At 42.9% G+C, this 20,191-nt stretch overlaps 1 protein-coding gene across 1 annotated transcript in view; it reads right to left on the reverse strand.

The window, feature by feature from the left end:
- Positions 1-6,860: 6,860 nt before the first annotated feature.
- CBR4 (carbonyl reductase 4) overlaps positions 6,861-20,191 on the reverse strand; it is a 35,672-nt gene continuing 22,341 nt past the window's right edge. The window contains exons 4-6 of the mRNA XM_069744205.1: positions 11,232-11,368; positions 10,664-10,798; positions 6,861-7,533 (exon numbers count right to left, since the gene is read on the reverse strand). Of these exons, the coding sequence (XP_069600306.1) occupies positions 7,355-7,533; positions 10,664-10,798; positions 11,232-11,368 (451 nt within the window). The 3' untranslated portion in view covers positions 6,861-7,354. The remainder of the gene's footprint in view (positions 7,534-10,663; positions 10,799-11,231; positions 11,369-20,191) is intronic.

Genomic DNA, 20,191 nt, shown 5'->3' on the forward strand with positions numbered 1-20,191 from the left:
CATCCTGCCGAGGTTATTTTTGCACCGCGTTCCATGTGATTGAGAATGTCAGGTGCAGATGACAGCCGCTGCCAGCTCTTCTTACTATTATTACCTTCTCCTCATCTGGTATTTTAGGTGCCAACATCAGCAGCTATTCTTGCAGGGCAGTAAAGTAGTTTTCCATTTACAATAGCTGCTCCCGGAGCCTTGGTCGCAGACTGCTGTCCATGGATTGAGATTACACAGGTAATCCAGTGTAAACGCATTCCTCCCGGATAGAAGACATTGCCTCCAAACTGACTTTTTAACTTTGCTAGCTCTCATCACAAGCACCAAACCAATTCCCTCATAAGGCTCCAGTTACACCTATTACCTATAGGCACAGCAATCCAACCACAGAAGCTCTGGACACAAATAGGCCCTTTGTATTGCCTATTACTTGTGCGTTTTTTGTTTTTTTTTAAGTATTATACATGTCTTTGCATATGGGTTTTCGTTTTCCAAATATTTTCAGCTGATTAAATCATTTGTGACGTTTTAAAAATTTGTTACATATTTGCCCAAATGTACTCCAGTTTCCCTGTGGATTGATTTTCTGTATGCTTGGAATTATTACAATGTACAAATATGAAGAGACAGTACAGAGATCTTTCTAATGATTGTTTTACATCTAGGGCTGCAACTGTAAGAAAGGGACATCCTCTACATCTAGATAGAGGAAAGGTATAATCATACATGAAGATTCTTTACTGTAACAGCACTGAGATGATGGAACCGTCTGCCACGTGATGCTGTAATGGTTGATTCACTAAAAGCCTGGCTGCTTCTCTTCCTTTCTTGAAAAATATAATATTACAGGTTGTGGGTTCTAGATTCTGTGATGGGACGTTAATCCAGTGAACTAGTCTGAATGTTGTGTGGAGTCGATGAGGAATTTTTCCCCTAATGTGTGGCAATTGGCGTCTGCCTCATGGGGCGATTTCCTTCCTTTCGATAAACAAGTAAGCTTATAGGTTGAACTTGCTGGACGTATGACTACCTTCAACCTTAAGAACCATGACATTTTAGTGGGACAAAGTCCTTTTGGCCTATGGTCACAAGAAAAGGATAAAGACTTAACATTTTTGTATAAAATTTGTGAAAAATGTGCACTATCTTGTAGAATTTTTAGCAAAAACTGTAAACCGTGCAAAACGAAAGTGACAAAAAATCTGCGCAAATAACCAGGCCCGATGACTGGAGAGCTCGATAACTTTTTAGTGGCTCGATTAATGCCTTCATGGTCACTGTAATAACTGTCACACTAAACGACACTAAGGTATCACTAAGAAGACGCCGTGTAGCACATTTATTCAATACGGGATGCAGTTTCTCTCCAAGGGGCTACTTTGTGATCTTCATGCAGCTGCCGTATTCCTGATTCAAGGCAGTGGGGATAACATCACAAGTAAATGGCAAAAAAAAATGTACATGATGGCAAGTTAGATCTAACCAATGGAACCGAGCAGAAGTTTGTTCTTTGTGTCTTTGAAAGTATTAACCCCTTAACGACCGCTGATACGCCTTTTAACGGCGGTAGTTAAGGGTACTTTAAAAAAAAGAAAAAAAGTGCATAGTGCCCCCCAGAGTAGGATTTTCTTCGGGAACATGATTCGAGTCGGTTTTTACCGACCCCCGGTAATTAACCGTTTACCGGCAGCCGCAAAAAAAAAGCACGATTTGCCATTTAATTTCTTTGTCCTCCGATGTGAACGCACAGCAGAGGACAGAGAAATAGGGTCCCAGATCCCCCCCCAGCCCTCGTACATCGTACATCCCCCCCTATGGGCGCCATCCTCTTCCGGGAAGAAAATGGCGGGCACATGGTGAGTATGTCAGATCGGCCGACACTCGGCTGATTTTGGCTGCCAGAGGTAGCAGAGACCCCAAAGAACATGATTGGGGTAGTTTTTTACCGACCCCTGTCTTGCGATCGCCGTTACTAAACGTGTAACGGCAGCCACAAAAAAAAAGTGCCATTTAATTTCTCTCTCCTCTGATGTGATCGCACATCAGAGGAGAGATAGAGTCCCCGATCCCCACCCCTCGGTACCTCCGTTGTCCCTCCATGGCCCCCTGTGCCTCCGGCTTCTTCCGGGAGAAAATGGCGGGTGCATGCACAGTGCGCCCGCCGAGATCTGCCAGCCAGCACCCGGCAACAATAGGAAGATTTTTCCTATTGGTTCATTTTGGTCACCGTGATAGACTATCACAGTGATCAAAATAAACAGAACAGTAAATATCCCCCCCCCCCCCCCCCCCCTTTATCACCCCCTTAGTTAGGAAAAAATAATAAAATAAAGAAAATGTATTTATTTCCATTTTCCAATTAGGGTTACAGTTTGGCTAAAGTGAGTTGGGATAAAGTTAGGGTTATGATTAGGGTTAGCATTAGGGTTAGGGGTGTATTGGGCTGGGACTAGGGTTAGGGTTTTGATTAGGGTTATGGTTAGTGTTGGGATTAGGGGTGTGTTGGGATTATGGTTAGGGTTGTGATTAGGATTATGGTTAGGGGTGTTTTGGGGTTAGGGTTGGAGTTAGAATTCCACTGTTTAGGTACATCATGGGGTCTCCAAACGCGACATGGCGCCATCATTGATTCCAGCCACTGTTGCGTTCAAAAAGTCAAATGGTGCTCCCTCCATTCTGAGCTCTGTTGTGCGCCCACACAGTGATTTACCCCCACATATGGGGCATTAGCATACTCAGGACAAATTGGACAACAACTTTTCGGGTCCAGGTTCTCCTGTTAGCCTTGGGAAAATAAAAAATTGGGGGCTAAAAATCATTGTTGTGGAAATTTTTTTTTTTTTAATTTTCATGGCTCTACATCATAAACTTCTGTGAAGCACTTGGGCGTTCAAAGTGCTCACCACACATCTAGATAAGCTCCTGGGGGGATCTAGTTTCCAAAATGGGGTCACTTATGGAGTGTTTCTACTGTTTAGGCACATCAGGGCCCTGTAAATGCAACATGACCCACGCAAACCATTCTATCAAAGTCTGCATTCCAAAACATCACTACTTCTCTTCCAAGCCCTGACGTATGCCCAAACAGTAGTTTTCTCCCATAAATGGGGCATCATCGTACTCAGAACAAATTCAACAACAACTTTTGGAGTCCAGTTTCTCCTGTTACCCTTGGGAAAATAAAAAATCATTTTTATGGGGAAAAAAATGATTTTTTATTTTCACGGCTCTGCAGTAAAAACTTCTGTGAAGCACTTGGGCGTTCAAAGTGCTCACCACATATCTAGATAAGCTCCTTAGGGGGGTCTAGTTTCCAAAATGGGGTCACTTGTGAGGGGTTCCTACTGTTTAGGCACATCAGGGGCTCTGCATGCACAACATGACGCCCACAGACCATTCTATCAAAGCCTGCATTCCAAAACGGTGCTCTTTCCCTTCCAAGCTCTACTCTGCGCCCAAACAGTGTTTCCCCCCACATATGGGGTATCAGCATACTCAGGACAAATTGCACAATAACTTTTGGGGTCCAATTTCTCCTGTTACCCTTGTGAAAGTAAAATTTTGGGGGTGAACAAATCATTTTTGTGGAAAAAATGATTTTTTATTTTTAAGTTATAAACTTTTGTGAAGCACTTGGGGGTTCATAGTGCTCACCACACATCTAGATAAGCTCCTTGGGGGGTCTAGTTTCCAAAATGGGGTCACTTGTGTGGGGTTTCTACTGTTTAGGTACATCAGGGGCTCTGAAAATGCAACATGACGCCCGCAGACCATTCCATCAAAGTCTGCATTTTAAAACATCACTACTTCCCCTTTCCGAGCCCCGATGTGTGCCCAAATAGTGGTGCCCCCCCACAGATGGGGTATCGGCGTACTCAGGACAAACTGGACAACAGCGTTTGCAAACCAATTTCTCCTGTTACCCTTGTGAAAATAAAAATTGGGGGGGGGGGGCGAAAAGATACAATTTTTTATTTTCACTGCTCTACTTTGTAAACTTCTGTGAAGCACTTGGGGGTTCAAAGTGCTCACCACAAATCTACATAAAATCCTTAAGGGGTCTAGTTTCCAAAATGGGATCACTTGTGGGGGGTTTCCCACTGTTTAGGCACCTCAGGGGCTCTCCAAACGCAACATGGCGTCCCATCTCAATTCCAGCCAATTCTGCATTGAAAGAGTCAAACAGCGCTCCTTCTCTTCCAAGCTCTGCCGTGCGCCAAAACAGTGGTTTACCCCCACATATGGGGTATCGGCGTATTCAGGAGAAATTGAACAACAAATTTTGTGGTTCGGTTTCTCTTTTTATACTTGTGAAAATAAATGAAATTGGTTCTGAAGTAAAATGTTTGTAAAAGAAAAAGTTAAATGTTAATTTTTTCCTTCCACATTACTTCAGTTCCTGTGAAGCACGTAAAGGGTTAATAAACTTCTTGAATGTGGTTTTGAGCACTTTGAGGGGTGCAGATTTTAGAATGGTGTCACTTTTGGGTATTTTCCATCACATAAAGGCCCCTCAATGTGACGATAAATGTGAGGTGGTCCCTAAAAAAAATGGTTTTGTAAATTTTGTTGTAAAAATGAGCGCTGGTCAACGACAGTGGTCAGAATTGTAAAAATTGGCTCGGTCATTAAGTACCAAATTGGCTCCATCACTAAAGGGGTTAAACTTCAAAATATGTACACAGGCCTTTTTCAGATGTTAGTGTTTGCCATCAAGTTTGTGCTTTCAGGGTTTTTTTTTTACATTGGTAAACTATATTTTATGGAATTCCGTAGACTTCTTCTGTGGATCCTCTTGCAAATATGTACACATCAGATGTCTGTCAACTCCTGAACGTGTGAACTTACCCAGAAGGTGCACTCATCTTCCACCTTTTGTAGCTTCAGTGGGAGCAAAATCAAAGAACCTAGGAATAAACATAAACCAAAAAACAGAGAACATCCTTCAAATACGTCTTGCAACAACTGCAGAGACATTGAAGCTAAAATGTGAATCCCACTCATCATAGTCTCGTCTACGTTTCATAGCTTACATTGGTTGATCCAAACCCACATGCTGTACTATTCCTCGTATGGACAAAGTCACAAGGCAGCACAAGTTACAGACCCCGTGCAGCCTCACATCTCCAATCCCTGGTCCGTTCCTTCATGATAGATGATAGAACTGCCAGTATTGACTCATTAGTATAAGCTGAGATTTTCAGCCCACTTTTTTGGGCTGAAAGTAACCCTCTCGGCAAATACTCGAGTCATACCCAGGGGTCGGCAGGGGAGGGGGAGCGGAGCTGTGTAATAATACTCACCTGCTCCTGGCACGGTCCCTGCACGTCTTTTCCCGGGCAGCTTCTTTCTGTAGTGAGCGGTCACATGGTACCGCTCATTACAGTAATGAATATGGACCCCACTCCACTCCCATAGGGGTGGAGCCGCATATTCATTACTGTAATGAGCGGTACCACTTGACCGCTCACTACAGGAATAAGCTACTGGCGCCGGGGAACAGACGTGCAGGGACCACACCAGGAGCAGGTGAGTATAACTATAATAGTGCGCTATATTCACCTGCTCCCTGTTCCACCATCGGCGCCGCTGCGTCCTCTGCAGTGACGCTCACATCAGAGGGCGCAATGACGCGATTAGTGCGCGCAGCCCTCTGCCTGAACGTCAGTGCAGAGGACGGGAAGACACAGCGGCGGTCAGCGGTGGTACGGGTAGCAAGTGAATATAGCAAGTGCCGGGGACCTGAGAGGTGAGTGTGATTTTGTTTTTTACTTTTTTTAATCGCAGCAACAGCATATGGGGCAAATATCTGTATGGAGCATCTTATGGGGCCATGTGCAGCATTATATGGGGCAGTTATCTGTATGGAGCATCTTATGGGCCATGTGCAGCATTATATGGGGCAAATATCTCTATGGAGCATCTTATGGGGTCATAATCAACATTTGTGCAGCATTATATGGGGCATATTTTAATATGGAACATCTTATGGAGCCCATCAAACTGTATGGAGCATTATATGGGGCGTACTTTAATATGGAGCATCTTATGGAGCCATCATGATGTATATGGAGCATTATATGGGGCTCCTGATTCAATATAGATATTCAAAAACACTTAACCTACTGATGTTTCAATTAATTTTACTTTTATTGGTATCTATTTTTATTTTTGACATTTACTAGTAGGTGCTTCATTTTCCACCCTAAGCTTATACTCGAGTCATTAAGTTTTCCCAGTTTTTTGTGGCAAAATTAGGGGAGTCGGCCTATACTCGGGTTGGCTTATACTCGAGTATATACGGTATGTAACTTTGTACTCCGTGCCCTGAAGTTAAAAGAGGACCGCTTTCTGCAACTGTAGCAAAACAGCAGCTGCGCTAGAGCGATAGTCCGATGAAGTGACCTTATACCATCACTCCCAGGATCATATTACTTGTGTTCTTTTATCCAACAATCATTATATAGGATTGTCACACTATACAGAGGCAATAGTGTCTCATCATGATGCTAAACAAATGGCTGTGGTTTTAATCGTAACAAGGGAGATACAACCTCCCCTGGCTACAGTGTAATAATCTGGAATAATTACTAATGGATTACATGCAAACAAGCAATGAGAATAAACATGGGCCGTGCCATCATCACTAGATTTAGTGCACAGCAATCCATACAAGAATATCGGAGGAATGCACGGCCTTACATTATCTGGTGACGTCTTACAGTCCACCTTCACAGTAGGCTTTTCCCACAATGAAGGTAAAGTGAACATGACCAGACGGGTAACACGTATAGGAAAATCATACAGGGCACTCTTGTAAGTGAGGTGCCCAATCCGTGAATAATAGTATAACTCTGCACTCAGAAGGATGCGTGGCAATAAATGTGAATTTATTTACAATGAGGTCAGTCCGGAGAGGCGGCTAATGACGTTTCGGTCCTACACAGACCTTCATCAGATAATTGCTGTAATGTAATAGGATGGGACTATGTAGTACTCACACTGATGAGGTGCCATGGACTGTGTCAGCTCGCCGGCTCCAGGATAACAGTGCTGCAGGATTCTGGATAAGTCACTATTGGGAAGGCGCTGATAGGTCACACATACAGGGCATAACCTTACTAATACACACAGCAAGGCCTAAAATCTGTACAAATAGGTGCTGCATAGGGCGAAGTCCAGTTCACAAGAGGCATCTTTGGTTTAGTCCTAAAACAACGGGATGGGATGATCGGTACAGAAGTCTTCTCTAATAATGTCCCATGGGGCACACACAAGTCTGATAAGAAATGTACTTTATAAGTAACCGTATTTTCTAAATCTCTTCTGCCAGAACCGATTCTGGCAAAAATGATCCGACAGCTTAAATCTGTAGTTGTAACCCTCCATCCACCACTAATACGTGACCAGTAATGTATGGAGATCGGAGCAAGAAAGCGACAGCCTGTGCGACGTCGTCCGCCTCTCCAAATCTGCCCAGCGGAATATTCAGATCCACAGAGGTGTCTTCTACACTTGAGGTCATGTCCGTGTGGATAAATCCTACAGGGAATTGAAGGCACAAGTAATTAAATAACTTTCCCACTCCACAATTACAGGATGCACAGTAATTATGTGGTGCTGTTACTCTGTCATCTGCAGTGCTGCCTGAAAGAAGCATCGCTCTATGAAACTGCTTCATAGCCCACGGCCCCATCTCCTGGCACATGAGAGCTGGAGCTACCTGCAGGCAACTCATTGTGTGTTTACAGACTACAGTGGTCTTGGCTACAAACCTTTTTAGGTATAACTTAATGCTGAAAGCAGATTTAGGTACAAAACCTGTTAAAGAATAACTAAACTTCTTTATTTTGTTATTGACCAGCCTTTGTAAAATTATGATCCTTTGTGATATATTCCATTACATTATTTTGCTTGCTTCTCTCCCAAACAAAATGCTGATAGTGCTGTATTAACTGTTTAGTTCATGCTCATTTAGAAGCTGCTTTGAACTGCTGCTCTAGCAAACATCCTGTCACGGGTTTACTACATCAAAGAAGAGCAAGAAGACTGCATAGTCTGATTTCTCCTACTCCTGCACTGATCAGAAGCACTTCACCTTCTTATTAAATGGTGTAAATTTATTTTAGCAGTGCAGGGGTTAATCTGCTCTGCTGAGAGCTCCTGGAGTGCTAAGGCTTCTCAGCTGTGCAATATTAGACACTCCCATCTCCTATATAATCTGCGCTCTGGCTAGCAGTCATTGTCAGAGGCTATTTTATGCTGCATGGCTGGGGGCTGTTCGTGGTTGTTGTTGGAAAAGGCGATTAGTGGATGTATCGGTGACCGTTGCTAGGTTTTGAGTGTGTGATCATTCCCTTCCTTCTCTTACTTTGGTTTAACCCCATCATCCACTCCCCAATGCATTCCCTCCATTGTTTGTGTGAGTATATTTGTATGATTGGTATTTTTCGTTATTACTGTTCATATTTCTTTGTTAGTCTGGTGTATTACAGTACACTATTACTCTCCTCTTCCCTGGGTAAGGGAAGGGTACAGAGGGTGGATTCAGGAGCTGAGGCAAGGTATGTGGCCCTGGCATCTTCACCATCATAAGTAAGCCGGGAAGCAGGGTGAGCTTGGCCCCCCAGCGTTGGGGACAGGGAAGGAGGCGGAGCCCCTGTACCTGGCAACAGAGTTATGCATCCTACTCACATACTAGTCACAAACAAGCGCACCGTTTCAGCATGGGCAGGGGAGCCAAGAAGTTCACACATGGACTGTATATGTAATAGTAAAACAACAAAAGGAGAAAAAAATATATTATCAATTCACCGCTCCAGTTGCATCATGTGCTTCAAAGGATTAATAGTTAGTCAAGCAAACTGAAAGATGGGAGTCCTGGCCGGTTCCAGGTGAGATAATTACAATACATACAGTAGTTTGCAGTATTCCAGCACAGCATAAAAACATGGTTAAAATAGATATGATTATGAGCTCTAAGAAGGCTTGAATTATGCAAGAGATGCTATGATATAGGTGCACACTATAATGTCTAATGGATTGGGACAATTTTTTGCATTTTTAGCCTATTTTTCTATGCTGTCAGAAGGCTACAACCTATATGCTTTTTTTTTTAATAGTTTTTGAGTAGGGATTCTTGCTAGAGCAGCAGTTCAAAGCAGCTTCTAAAAGAGCATCTCTTTCTGCATGATGTTTGAGAGAAGATAGAAAAATAAGGTAATGAACTATATTACTGAGATTCACCATTTTGCTAAGACTCATCAATAAAAAAAATTTTTTAGTTACTCTTTTAGGCCACATTCACACCATCAGTATTTGGTCAGTATTTTACATCAGTATTTGGAAGCCAAAACCAGGAGTGGAACAATCAGAGGAAAAGTATAATAGAAACATATGCACCACTTCTGTATTTATCACCCACTCCTGGTTTTGGCTTGCAAATACTGAGGTAAAATCCTGACCAAATCCTGATAGTGTGAATGTGGCCTAAATGTTCATCCGGGTGACAGTTGTCTCCTCCTACCTCCTCATAATGATGCAGACTTCTAAGACATATAGGAACAACTAATAGTCAATTATCACCAAGGAACAGACGTGCAATGTAATATGACCAATCCTCATTTTCCATATCATTTACTGGCAGAGGACAGAAGAGACCATGCTTTACAGTATCAGCACGTCCTACCAGCATTTAACTAGTGAGTGCATGCAGCTTTAGATGATGAAGGCATGCATGGTACCAGCATAGTACCAAAAAGAGAAACCACTCGCTAGGCATGAGATCTCATAGTATTACTGACCCCAAACTGTATTTCTGATTTTCTATGTATCTTTATTTTTAACAAAGCTGATCAATCAGCAGATTTTACATTACAAATGTTGTTAAATACTATACATCCATTAGACCTGATGACACTAGTGTGCTTACATTGAAAATCAATTAAAAGTTTTCTAGCCTGATATTAAAATTAGCTCTAGGCAGAGTCAAAAATACTCATTTTATTATCAGCCAGGAAAAGGTTCAGCGCAAAAGAAAAGTTATCCCTTTACAAATGACAATAAACACCCAAATCTATACATAAGAGGGGGAACAAGAGAATCCCCTCAAATAACAGTATGGTAGGAAGGGAAAAGGGCACCTACCGTATCCCTGTAAGACCCTAATATTTAGTTGCCCCTACCTAAGCTACACAGGTTGGTACCTCATGGGGGAAACATTGTATTGTAAAGATTTACTCCTTTATGGAAGTATATTCCATAATTGAATTTATTGTCTGTACATGTCCCCGCTTAATTGTAAAGTGCTGCGGAATATGTTGGTGCTATATAAATAAAAAGTATTATTATTATATATTCTATCTATGATCATTTACACTATACGCTGTGCTGTTTGTTATTACAAATCGGACCCGGACCGCCCCTGGGTGAGAATAATCTAACTTGTTTTTCTCATCTTTCAGGTTACATCGGGGGCTTATCTACAGCATTGTAGACTGCTGTAGATGAGCCCCTAATGGCGGTGGCCGCAGCTTATATACAAAAAATGAGGTGACAGATTCCCTTTAAGATGCAAATATGTCCCTTTCTATACATAGGTGAAGCAAGATGGCTAGACAAACCACAGCAGCGCCACAGAAATTATTACTGAAAGGTTTTCCCAAAATCTTACCTGGGGCGACCATGTTCACGCGAACGTTCTTCCTTCCAACTTCTTTAGCGAGTGACTTGGAAAACCCCACCAAGCCCTCCTTACTGGCGCTGTAAACGCTCTGGCCAGCATTCCCTTTATGGCCCACGATACTTCCTGCAGTCATACAGAAGAAGGGTCACATTTACCCTCAGTGCCCAGACACAGCGACGCACGGATACGTCCATACAACCACCTGATGGGATCATGAAGATACCCACGAGACGTCCCAATTTCCTGAATGTCAGGCATACACAGTAATATAAGCTTTTAGGGACATGTCTGACGTCCATAGGGAAATGCTGATTGCATCAAAACTTTAACAAAATGAGTATTAGCGAGGCCGGACAGATCTATTTCTAGGTGATTGTGGATGACCAATCTAATATTGGCTGGAGAATGGAGGTAATGAGGAGTGCGTATAGTTAGGGTAGACGCATCAGCCAAATATATTTACTTACATAACTAATTCACAAATACACTGAAAAGCTGGATTATCAGCCTTTATACATGTCAGTAAGCAGGGACACACTTGTATCACAGTCATTACCGATGTTGACAATGGCCCCACCGTGCTGCTGCACCATGCCCCTCAGGGCCGCCTTACATGTGTACATCGATCCCATCAGGTTAATGGAGATTTGAGAGAGTATGTCTTCTGCCTTGCTCCTTAATAATAATGCATCTCTGTAATGGGAAGGACACAGGATAGAGCAGAATAAATGTCCATTCCTCAATAATCTACAATATGTATGGCCAAAATGCAAATGCCCCCCCCCCCCCCCTCCCCTCTCCTCCCCAGATGGCAACACAGGATCACATACCCAGTTTTTGGTGCCATTTCCCAGAAACAAATCCAAAAGAGATCATTATACTTTTTCTTCAGAAACAACGGCACAAGAGCCGTGAGTCCAACCCAAAAGTCCTTGTTCTGGTACTGGCCAACCCATGCCATAAAATAACATAAAAAATATCAGCTTATATAAAGGCATCACAGCCATGTACAGAGCGACCCTAGCTCTTCATAGTAGCATGTATTGCAGACACGTGGCCCCTAATGTCAATGCCTTGGGTTCTGGCTCCCCTAAGTGGTGAGGTAGTAGAACTGCAACTTCAATCTCACACAGTCACAACTGAAGATTTAAGGGAGATGAATAGAAAAGTATGGCCTTAGATTGCAGGACTGGATTTGTCATCAATTATTGTGATGTTAGTTATCTAAATAACTGACAGTTAAAAATGAACTTCAAAATCCAAAATGAAAGGGAACTTGTCACCTGATTCATGCTCCAGCATTTCAGAGAATATGCTTCAAGGACCCTGCTGTGCAAAATAGGGGTAGACCAGACTAGTCCGCCTCTGTGCCCGGCCAGCTTCTCCTCGTGCCGCTACAGGTAATGGACAGGTCTCTTCCTATGTACACACACATACAGGAGAGACCTGTCAATCCACTCTAGCAGCGCTGGGAAGAGCCAGCCGGACTAGTCCCATCTCCAGCTATAGTCCCAGGGCAGATTTTTAAAACATATTTTCTTTGAAACGTTGGAGTGTTTCAGGTAATAATATACCTGGCTACAGTCATGCGGCCAGGCTGAGATTCATGCTGCCCGCGGTCAGAGCAGCATCAATCAGCAGCAGAAACTATAGACTGCAGGTAACTGACATGCAAGTAGCATGGGATTTCTATCATGCCCTATGAAGGATGATATGCGATGCAATGTGTATGTGGCCTGGCTACAATATAGCAGCCTTGGGGTAAGTTCACACTGGGCGTTTTTGCTGCGTTATTTATGCTAATTTTCAGCTGCTTTTTACAGTACCAGCAAAGCCTATGAGATTTCAGAAATCTCATGCACACACATTGGGTTTTTGTGTGATCAGTATTTTGTGCTATGCAGCGTTTTTTTGACATAGGGCATGTCGCTTCTTTCAGCGTTTTTCCACCCATTGACTTGAATGGATGGTGAAAAAACGCCGCAAATACGCAAGATTGACTTTTCTTGCAGCCTATTTGCTGCAGAAAAGTCAAGGAGAGCCGGATGTGACGTCACACTCGGCTCTGCTACCTCTAAATGGCAGGCTGCATGATGCGTCCATACAGCCTGTCATCCAGCAGAGCGGAACTGATCCCCATTAACTTGAATGGGGGGCCCGACAATACAGTGTTTGATATGCTGTCATATGCATAACACCGCGGCAAACACCGCTTCTGAACTCACCTCCGATCACTGGTGTCAGCTGATGGGACTACTGATCCCATCATCTGACACCTACAGCCACTTTTTACATTGAGAGTAGGAGCGGCGGATGGGAGTTTTCATCTGCCGCTCCTGCACTCAAAAAAAAAAAACACGGTGTGGGTTCCCCCCTAATTTTGATAACCAGCCAGACAAAACTCACACTGGGGGCTGTAACCCCCTGCTGTGAGATTCAGCAAAGCTAGTTATCAAGAATAGAGGGGTCCTCGCACTTTTTTTTTTAATTTTAATGTAAAAAACTGGCTTGCGGTCCCCCTCATTTTTGACAACCAGCCTTGCTAAAGCAGGCAGCTGGGGGCTGGTAGCCTCAGGCTGGTAAGGGGCCATTTATATAGGCCCCCCCAGCCTAAATATAGCAGCCCGCAGCCACCGAGAAAAGGCACATCTACTAGATACCCCAATTCTGGCGCTTTGCCTGGCTCTTCCCACTTGCCCTGTAGAGGTGGCAAGAGGGGTAATGAGGGATTAATGTCACCTTGCTATTGTAAGGTGACATTAAGCCGGCTTAGTAATGGAGAGGTGTCAATAAGACACCTATCCAATACTAATCCTATAGTAATTAAAGGGTTAAACACACACAGTAAGAAAAGTCTTTTAATGAAATAAAACACCACACAGTTTTGCCATCTTTTTATTGTTCTGCAATTCCATAGCGAAGCCCTGCATCTTCTGTAATAAAAATAAAATAAAAAAGCAAAAGTATACTCCCTGATCCGTCATAGTCCGATAAAACGAGTGTCCCACGCAGTATCTGGGGGAGATAAAGCTGCTAATGAGACCGCTCCTGGCTGTAAGTACTGGGGAATGAAGGAGACGGAGCGGGCACAGGCCCTGTAACTAGCGGTGACGTCACCGAGCCTGCGCACCCTCACAGCCTGACCGGAGGTAACCTCTGCACCATGGGAAAATGCCGGGGAAGAGGATACCGCAGGTAATCTATCTATTCTATCTATCTATCTATCTATCTATCTATTCTATCAATCTATCTATTCATTCTATCTATCTACAGGAATTTGTTTTTTTTTCTCTGTGTGCACTTAACTTTATTGGCATGCACTAAGAGAAAAAACCACATGAAAAATCACACCAAAAACGCCGCAAAAAACACACTAAACATGCGTTTTTGGCGCAGCTTCTTTCCTGCCAAGATGATCAGGTTTTGCTGCAGAAAAAAAAAGCAGCAAAAACGCCCTGTGTGTACTTACCCTTAGGCGGGACTGTGGCACATGAGGTCCTGCATCCTGCCCCTGTCCTGTGCTATGGCCACAAAGATACTTCACAATCTGTCTATCGTGGGCAAGAAAACAACTAGGTTTCAAATCCTCCAAGGTTAAAATTACAGGACATCTGTAGGAAGGAGATCGAAGCATTTGTCACCATGATCTCTTCAGGGCTCATGTGGTGCCACAGTCTGAGTCATCACTGGCTCTTTAAATTAATATTCCTTCCACTTATAATCTAGGCTTCATTCTGCTAGCAGGAGTATAAAAGATATGTGAGTGAAATCCAAAGTCTCCATGATAACGGCACTGCCAGAGCCGACCCAGGAGCCGCTGTCATGTGCGCGTCTGGTGATCTCAAGAGGAAACGTGGAACCTCCCACATACAAAAATAAAGTCATTTTAAACATTTTTAACTTTTTTTTTAATCCAAAAAGTTTTATTGTCCCATAATCTAAGGTGCATACAGTTATGTATAACAGGAACTCACATTACGGCAGGACAGAGAATCACAACTTCTTAATATACCATGATTACCGTCCGGATATAAGGCCATGTCCTCACACACACTAACCCTACCTTCCCCCATTGCTGTTGTCTGTGATCATTGCTATTCTGCTTTGTTAGCCATTTGCCTTTTCCCTCTTTTTATGCATTTTTTAAGCTTTTTTTTATCAATGTGTTTTTGTAAAGCAGAAACGCTGCGATTCTGCACTTAACCCCTTTACCCCCAAGGGTGGTTTGCACGTTAATGACCAGGCCAATTTTTACAATTCTGACCACTGTCCCTTTATGAGGTTATAACTCTGGAACGCTTCAACGGATCCCAGTGATTCTGACATTGTTTTCTCGTGACATATTGTACTTCATGATAGTGGTAAAATTTCTTTCATATTACCTGCGTTTATTTGTGAAAAAAACGCAAATTTGGCAAAAATTTTGAAAATTTTGCAATTTTCCAAATTTGAATTTTTATGCAATTAAATCACAGAGATATGTCACACAAAATACTTAATAAGTAACATTTCCCACATGTCTACTTTACATCAGCACAATTTTGGAACCAATATTTTTTTTTGTTAGGGAGTTATAAGGGTTAAAAGTTGACCAGCAATTTCTCATTTTTACAACACCATTTTTTTTTAGGCACCACATCTCATTTGAAGTCATTTTGAGGGGTCTTTATGATAGAAAATACCCAAGTGTGACACCATTCTAAAAACTGCACCCCTCAAGGTGCTCAAAACCACATTCAAGAAGTTTATTAACCCTTCAGGTGTTTAACAGGAATTTTTGGAATGTTTGAATAAAAATGAACATTTAACTTTTTTTCACAAAAAATTTACTTCAGCTCCAATTTGTTTTATTTTACCAAGGGTAACAGGAGAAAATGGACCCCAATAGTTGTTGTACAATTTGTCCTGAGTACGCCGATACCCCATATGTGGGGGTAAACCACTGTTTGAGTGCATGACAGAGCGCGGAAGCGAAGGAGCGCCATTTGACTTATCAATGAAAAATTGACTGGAATCGAGATCGGACGCCGTGTTGCGTTTGGAGAGCCACTGATGTGCCTAAACATTGAAACCCCCCACAAGTGACACCATTTTGGAAAGTAAACCTCCTAAGGAACTTATCTAGAGGTGTGGTGAGCACTTTGACCCACCAAGTGCTTCACAGAAGTTTATAATGCAGAACCGTAAAAATAAAAAATCATATTTTTTCACAAAAATTATCTTTTCACCCCCAATTTTTTTTCCCCAAGGGTAAGAGAAGAAATTGGACCCCAAAAGTTGTTGTACAATTTGTCCTGAGTACGCTGATACCCCATATTTGGGGGTAAACCACTGTTTAAGCGCATGGGAGAGCTCGGAAGGGAAGGAGCGCCGTTTGACTTTTGAATGCTAAATTGACAGGAATTGAGATGGGACGCCATGTTGCGTTTGGAGAGCCACTGATGTGCCTAAACATTGAAACTCCCCACAAGTGACACCATTTTGGAAAGTAGACCCCCTAAGGAACTTATCTAGAGGTGTGGTGAGCACTTTGACCCACCAAGTGCTTCACAGAAGTTTATAATGCAGAACCGTAAAAATAAAAAATCATATTTTTTCACAAAAATTATCTTTTCGCCCCCAATTTTTTATGTACCCAAAGGTAAGAGAAGAAATTGGACCCCAAAATTGGACCCCAAAAGTTGTTGTACAATTTGTCCTGAGTAAGCTGATACCCCATATGTGGGGGTAAACTACTGTTTGGGCGCATGGGAGAGCTCGGAAGGGAAGGAGCGCCATTTGAAATGCAGACTTAGATGGAATGGTCTGCAGGCGTCACATTGCGTGGAAACAGTGGAAACCCCCCAAATTATAACTGAAACCCTAATCCAAACACACCCCTAACCCTAATCCTAACAGTAACCCTAACCACACCTCTAACCCTGACACACCCCTAACCCTAATCCCAACCCTATTCCCAACCATAAATGTAATCCAAACCCTAACCCTAACTTTAGCCCCAACCCTCACTGTAGCCTTAACCCTAGCCCCAACCCAAACCCTAGCCCTAACCCTAATGGGAAAATGGAAATAAATACATTTTTTAACATTTTTTAATTTTTCCCTAACTAAGGGGGTGATGAAGGGGGGTTTGATTTACTTTTATAGCGGGTTTTTTAGCGGATTTTTATGATTGGCAGCCGTCACACACTGAAAGACGCTTTTTATTGCAAAAAATATTTTTTGCGTTACCACTTTTTGAGAGCTATAATTTTTCCATATTTTGGTCCACAGAGTCAGGTGAGGTCTTGTTTTTTGCGGGACGAGTTGACGTTTTTATTGGTAACATTTTCGGGCACGTGACAATTTTTGATCGCTTTTTATTCCGATTTTTGTGAGGCAGAAAGACCAAAAACCAGCTATTCATGAATTTCTTTTGGGGTAGGCATTTATACCGTTCCGCGTTTGGTAAGATGGATAAAGCAGTTTTATTCTTCGGGTCAGTACGATTACAGCGATACCTCATTGATATCATTTTTTTATGTTTTGGCGCTTTTATACGATAAAAACTATTTTATAGAAAAGATAATTATTTTTGCATCGCTTTATTCTGAGGACTATAACTTTTTAATTTTTTCGCTGATGATGCTGTATGGCGGCTCGTTTTTTGCGGGACAAGATGACGTTTTCAGCGGTACCATGGTTATTTATATCCGTCTTTTTGATTGCGTTATTCCACTTTTTGTTTGGCGGTATGATAATAAAGCGTTGTTTTTTGCCTTGGTTTTTTTTTTTTACCGCGTTCACTGAAGGGGTTAACTAGCGGGACAGTTTTATAGGTGGAGTCGTTACGGACGTGGCGATACTAAATATGTATACTTTTATTGTTTTTTTTAATTTAGGTAAAGAAATGTATTTATAGGAACAATATTTTTTTTTTTTTGGGGGGGGGGAGATTTTTTTTACACATGTGAACAAATTTTTTTTACACCATAACATTGCCCCAGGGGGGGCATCATGTTATAGTGTAAGATCGCTGATCTGACACTTTGCTGTGCACTGTGTCAGATCAGCGATCTGACATGCACAGCTCCAGGCTTCACAGTGACTGCTCTGAGCAGGCGCTGTGAAGCCACCTCAATCCCTGCAGGACCTGGATGCCGCGGCCATTTTGGATCCGGGGCCTGCAGCGAGGAAGGAGGTAAGAGACCTTCGGGGGGCTCCGGGGGGCTCAGGGAAGCACACAGGGAGCCCCCTCCCTGCGCGATGCTTCCCTGTACCGCCGGCACACCGCGATCATGTTTGATCGCGGTGTGCCGGGGGTTAATGTGCCGGGAGCGGTTCGTGACCGCTCCTGGCACATTGTGCCGGATGTCAGCTGCGATAGGCAGCTGACACCCGGACGCGATCGGCCGCGCTCCCGCCGTGAGCGCGGCCGATCGCTATGAAGTACTATCCCGTCGGTGGTCATTCGGGCCCACCCCACCTCGACGGGATAGTACGTCAGATGTCAGAAAGGGGTTAATGATGCATCTATGCTTTGTTCATGCCTTTTTTAATCTCTACATAGATATTTTTAACCCCTTAATGACAGCCAATACGTCTTTTAACTGACCTGAGATATAAGAGAATAGCCTCCCCATACAGGTGACAATCCTGCAGCTGTCCACTGTCCACTATAGCTGACAACTTGCTGCATCAGCCACGATCACTGTTTGCACCATCCAAATCTGTTTAACTTAGATGCCGCTGTCAATAGTTACTACATCATTATAAATGGTTAACAGAGTGTAGGGGCTTCCTCTTTATCCCAGTTGGTGCCCTCAGATAATGATTGTATGGTCCTAATGTTTGCCATGGCAATTCATGATCAAATAGCGGCCTTAATGTACCGTCACACATAACGATATCGTTAACGATATTGTTGCTTTTTGTGACGTAGCAATGATATCGTTAACGAAATCGTTATGCGCGACAGCGACCAACGATCAGGCCCCTGCTGGGATATCGTTGGTCGCTGGGGAATGATCAGGACTTTATTTCGTCGCTGGATCTCCCGCTGACATCGCTGTATCGGCGTGTGTGACGCCGATTCAGCGATGTCTTCACTGGTAACCAGGGTAAACATCGGGTTACTAAGCGCAGGGCCGCGCTTAGTAACCCGATGTTTACGCTGGTTACCATTGTAAAAGTAAAAAAAAAAAAACACTACATACTTACATTCCTGTCGCATCCTTCAGCGTCAGCTTCCCTGCGTCCCCCAGTGTCAGTGCCGGCCGGCCGTAAAGCAGAGCACAGCGGTGACGTCACCGCTCTGCTTTCCGGCCAGCGCTGGGGGACGCGACAGGAATGTAAGTATGTAGTGGGTTTTTTTTTTACTTTTACAATGGTACCAGGGTAAACATCGGGTTACTAAGCGTGGCCCTGCGCTTAGTAACCCGATGTTTACCCTGATTACCCGGGGACTTCAGCATCGTTGGTCGCTGGAGAGCGGTCTGTGTGACAGCTCTCCAGCGACCACACAACGACTTACCAACGATCACGGCCAGGTCGTATCGCTGGTCGTGATCGTTGGTAAATCGTTAAGTGTAACGGTACCTTTAGAGTCTGACTGCTATAGTAATCTGTTCACAAGTTAGAGACATTTAGGTGGTAGAAATACACATTTTCATTTCGGTCATACCACTTTGCATTAATTCCTGTAAAGCACCTGAAGGGTTAATAAACTACCTGACAGCAGTTTTCAATATGTCAGGGGGTGCTGTTTTTAAAATAGTATCACGTTTGGGGGTTCCCAATATATGAGACCCCTAAAGTCACTTCAAATATGGATAAGTCCCTAAAAATATACATTTTGTAAATTTCCTTGAAAAAAATGAAAAATTGCTGCTACATTTTTAAACCTCCTAAAATGCTAACAAAATAAAATAACGTTTTACAAATGGTGCTGAAGTAAAGCCGACATGTGGGAAATTTTATTAATGGTTTGCTGTGGTATGACCATCTGGATTAAAGGGATAATCATTCAAATTTAGAAAATTGCAATTTTTTTTACATTTTTCTCAAATTTTTTTATATTTTTTATAAATAAACACAAAACGTACTGACCTAAATTTACCATTATCAAAAAGTATAATGTGTCATGAAAAAACAATCTCAAAATCACTGGGATTCATTGAAGGGTTGCAGAGTTATTACACTGGTCAGATTTCAAAAATTTGGCTCCGTCACTAAGGGGTTAAAGAAAAAATGCACAAAAACCACTCCATATTATTTACACTATGTGGGAACACGGCATTATATAGTACTTAAAGGAGCTGGCAGGACGTAACCTATGCCTAGGATAGCGCACTAATATCAGATGGGTCGTTGAAAGACCCCTGGCCCCACCGATCAGCAGACTTTGGGACTGGATGTGAACAGTGAACAGAGCTGAACAGCACATGGGTGCTGGCTGTCGGACCCCATCTGACCTGATACTGATGACCTAAGGATGTGTCACTAAAGCGCCTGGACAACCCCATTAATCTTTTTGAG

The sequence above is a fragment of the Ranitomeya imitator genome, chromosome 1, assembly GCF_032444005.1.
Source record: "Ranitomeya imitator isolate aRanImi1 chromosome 1, aRanImi1.pri, whole genome shotgun sequence".
NCBI classification, from domain to species: Eukaryota; Metazoa; Chordata; class Amphibia; order Anura; family Dendrobatidae; genus Ranitomeya; species Ranitomeya imitator.